Source organism: Buceros rhinoceros, unplaced genomic scaffold (assembly GCF_000710305.1).
Source record: "Buceros rhinoceros silvestris isolate BGI_N320 unplaced genomic scaffold, ASM71030v1 scaffold31001, whole genome shotgun sequence".
NCBI lineage: Eukaryota > Metazoa > Chordata > Aves > Bucerotiformes > Bucerotidae > Buceros > Buceros rhinoceros.
In genome coordinates this window covers 6,629-10,751 of record NW_010393020.1, presented here as the reverse complement: position 1 = coordinate 10,751, position 4,123 = coordinate 6,629, and the positions used below count along the sequence as shown (strand labels likewise).

The window sequence follows — 4,123 nt, the reverse complement described above, 5'->3', positions numbered from 1 at the left end:
ACGCGTTTACCCGCCCGTCGGCTGAGAGGCAGACCAGCCTCTCCTTTCTGCCGTCTGCTGATGTGCCTCGGTCCTGTTCCACCCACCTCAGTTGCCATACAGGACCTGTGTGGTTATTTGAGGAGTCTCTGGACAAAAGGTGCACATGATAAATCATAAATGAACAATGACAAGACAATCTATTTGAAAAATAATAAACCTTCCCCATTGTAAGGCACGTCATATGACTTTAAAAAGAGAACATTGGCCATCACTGGTCTCCTGTAAGGATTTATTATCTGGGGCAGGATTGTCCTGGTTAGTAAGTGGAGTATAGAATGATACATGGTGATAACTTGCTGCATTTTCTTAAAGTCAGAGCATAGCACTCATTTGTTCCATGTTTCCAACGCTGGCGACTTGCTTTGTATGCACAGCAACAGCATAGAGGGAGTCATACCCCAGGTAAGGACGAGGGGTGTTAATGTGAGCGTTCACCAGCAGAAATAAAAAGAGGTTGAGGTTGTCCCTGAAGAGCCATTTCTGTCCCGTTGGGGTTGTGCAGGCGTGTCGCAGGCTGCCCAGGGCAGTGGTGGAGTCCCCATCCCTGGAGGGGTTTCCCAGCCGTGTGGAGGTGGTGCTGAGGGACAGGGGTCAGTGGGGACCTGGCAGTGCTGGGGAATGGGGGGACTCAAGCTGTTGGAAGGGCTTTTCCAGCCAAAATGGTTCTGTGATTCTAAGACTAGAGACCGATGGTAGTGCCGAGGGGAACAGCAATGCCCGAGGGGTTGGCTGTACCTGGGAGCAGGTGGGTGGGATAAGTCTCGTTGGCCCATTGTGGCCCTTCCAGGCAGTTATGCACTATCATAAATTTTTGTGTCTGCAGTTTTTCTCCAGAAACTTTGAGTGTTAGTGAGTATGTACGTGTTTCCAGTCAAAACTGGAAGATACTGACACAAGCTGGAAATGAAAATATTGTGCAACATCCCCAAGCATTCACAGGCTTTCCTTATCCATAGATCCATATGGATCTATGTCCACCCCCACCAGGAATGTTTCTAATCTCTTGTACAAAAAATTGTTCAAAGAGGGATTTTTTTTCAATGCCACATTTTAAAGAATATTCACATTTGGTTGTGAATATTCTTTTACTTGTTTTTTGCTAAGAGGTGACCAAGGTGGGAGGAGGTGGAAGTCATAGCCTTACCTGCTGTCCAAAAATGCGGCGGTGTTACGACTCCGCACATCAAAGATTGCGACAGAACCATCATACATTCCAACCGCTAAAAGCTTTGGGCTTGATGTAGAAAAATCCAAAGCAGTAACTCCATGCTCGCACGGGAAGATACGCTCGGGCCACTGACCAGCAGAACAATACGAGAATGTTTTCAGTTAGTTTCTTAATCTATCTTGGTCTTCCCAGACTGGATACTGAACTGCCAAGCTCTGCTGGCACGTTCAGTGCTGGTGACCACAGTGACTAATCTAGGCAGAAATCAGGTACCACGGTCTAAGTGGTTCCGTTTATTTCTTCCTGCAACTGATGCTGACATGATAAATATGCTTCAAAGACTTTACATTATTTCAGTTAGTCTAATACACAATTTTGGCCAAGCGAGGTTTGTGGAACAGCTCAGTGTGAGGTGGTGTATTTTGGTGGCAATTGGATGGTTTTTACTGTGTCACTTTGTCATGGAGATTTCTTTAAGAACTGGCTAGTTTCTCCAGAGTCACTTTTCAGATAGATGTATAAAGAGTTACATCTATGAAATCTACTGTCTTTTTGATGGTATTATGAGAAGTTAGATTTGATAATTATAGCCTTTTTAATTTTTATCTTCAGACTAAAAAAATTCCATGGTACCACAAAAAAATGGAGTGGAAATGATAATCCTTAAATTTTAAATCCTTAAATTCTCTGTAATGAGAGTTTGGAAGTATTGAACAAATGGTCTATAGATTTTGAAGAACAAAAGATAAAGGGATTTATTTTCACTTTTCCTGTGCTCAAGAGGTTTCCAGTCTATTTTCCAGAAATGTGTGGTTTGGGCTAGCAGATTTGGGCTAGGTCTGGCTTTGTGAAACGGGAGGAGGGAAATAAATAAAGCAGAAGTAGTATAGCAGAAAAATGCAGTGAAGAAAAAAGAAAGAAAACAAAGTGGCTGCTCGTTACCCTGGGGTTCTTCAGTGACCAGCAGCAAGCCAAGCCTTTCTTCTGCTCTTTAAAATCAAACGCTCCATAACCGACTGCTAGAAGATCCTGAAAGCACAGATAACAGGTATTGCTCAGTCTCACTCGAAGCTCGGCTTGTAGCACTCTGCAGCGGGGCCCAGTCAATTCTGTTCATTCCTTGCCATAAGCACAAGTGAGAAACAGCAGCAAGACTTGAGTCTTCAACTCCCTTTTTCCTGCACACAAGTGGTTTGTAAAACTAACACTTCAGAAGCAGGTATTTGTTTGCCCTGTAAGACTGAAGTCTGTAAATATGTCCACCTTTATGACATCTGGGGATCTGGTGTCCCAGCAGCATGAAATGGTCTTTATTTTCTCTCTCTTTTTTCCCCTTGGGGCAATCTGACTGGTTTTATGTTTCTCATCTTCACCTGCTTTTTACCTTCCTCCCATTTTTTATTTTTGCTGAGGCCATCAGAGAGCTCTGCTGGAAAAACTGAGCCTTACGTTACTCTGAAAGTGGAGCTGGCTGAGTTGCCCTCCACTGGAATTGAATTAAGCAAACTTGTGCCTGTTATTATGCAGCTTCAGGTTGGAAGTTGGGAGGTTGCCGTTAGGAACAAAGATATGGTGTCTAACTGTCATGAACAGACTCCATCAATGGTGATAATGTTTAGTAGTAGGGGGTTAAATTTCAACTTCCAATTCTGTAACAGACCAAGTGTCTTAATGTTGTTGTTCAGGTGCCCATCCATGGTAAAATGGACCAACTAAATCCTGGAGCAATTAAAGCTGTTGAGATACAGCTTGTGGAGGTAAAGCCTAGCACAGCCATCCAGCCTGTAGCACTATTCCTGTATGGAAGGATGGGGTCCTCACAGCGGGATGCAAAGACAACTCACCTGACTGCAGGGAGGAATCCCCCTCTCTCTGAGATCCCTCCCAATAGAGGACGTCAAAATCAGGGTTTATTTACCCCAATTGCTTACACCGTTTTCTAAAGAGCTCGGGAGCAGCGGTTTGTGAACTCACGGGGTTTACTTTGCTCCAAGCCATGCTGCTCACGCTGTGACCGTTTGTTAAATTGCACATGTATGACCAGAGCCGCTCCAAGCTGGGAGGTGCAGTTTTTGCTGGGGTTTTATTTAGCTCTAACAGAATTGATGGATCAACCAATGCTTCCTTCTGTTCTTCCTTATCCTTCTTTTCCTTGTTGTGCTGTTCTTTGATGGCTGCTACTGTACCTCTAGTGTCTGATGTGAGAGCGGGATCTTAAAAGCACAAATATGGGAGAGTCTGAGTAGTAACATTTTACTTGTCTAACTCCAGTCATTCACAACAGGAGAAAAATTTGCCCTTTCAGCAAATGTTTTGCAGCAAAAATAAATTGAATGAAGATTTGGGGAATTAAGACATCCGAACTTCTAAAGCTGTGGCTACAGTGCGATAGGGGTATAGGAGATGGCAGGACCAGGCTGTGGCGTGCCACTTGTGCTCTGGGTTTTTAATGCCTGGATTTAGCTACCCAGCAACAAGTTATGGATCTATGTCCACCCCCACCAGGAATGTTTCTAATCTCTTGTATTTAAAAATTTGTTCAAAGAGGGATTTTTTTTCAATGCCACATTTTAAAGAGCCACGCTTAGGCGTTGGTGCTGTAACATTACTTGGGAAAATTAATTGTAGAGCATCTCTTTAGCCTGCTGGGTATTTTTTTGTTCACTACCACCTCCCCACCCCCATTATTTAATGTTACATGCAATTCATCAATTGATCTCAGATCACTGTTAGCAAAATAAAAGCAATGATAGCGTGCAAGGCCTTGGGAAACAGGGTAGCCAAGAAGAAACAAACCTCTAAGGACAGGAAGCTGCCAATAAGCTGCAAGTTGGGGTTGAAAAATATTCTCCATGAGAATCCTCTCCATGGAAAATAAATGCTGCTGGAAGTTTTCTGATGTTAATACAGCTT

The 4,123-nt window shown here is 43.6% G+C and overlaps 1 protein-coding gene across 1 annotated transcript in view; it reads right to left on the bottom strand.

Annotated features, from left to right (window-relative positions):
* Nucleotides 1–4,123, bottom strand: part of WDR78 (WD repeat domain 78) — a gene marked incomplete at its 5' end in the record, with an annotated part of 13,030 nt that overhangs the window by 3,878 nt on the left and 5,029 nt on the right. Inside the window, 5 exons of the mRNA XM_010144717.1 lie at nucleotides 21–128; nucleotides 1,187–1,338; nucleotides 2,153–2,239; nucleotides 3,185–3,423; nucleotides 4,007–4,123. The exon at nucleotides 4,007–4,123 is cut by the window's right edge and continues 13 nt beyond it. Of these exons, the coding sequence (XP_010143019.1) occupies nucleotides 21–128; nucleotides 1,187–1,338; nucleotides 2,153–2,239; nucleotides 3,185–3,423; nucleotides 4,007–4,123 (703 nt within the window). The remainder of the gene's footprint in view (nucleotides 1–20; nucleotides 129–1,186; nucleotides 1,339–2,152; nucleotides 2,240–3,184; nucleotides 3,424–4,006) is intronic.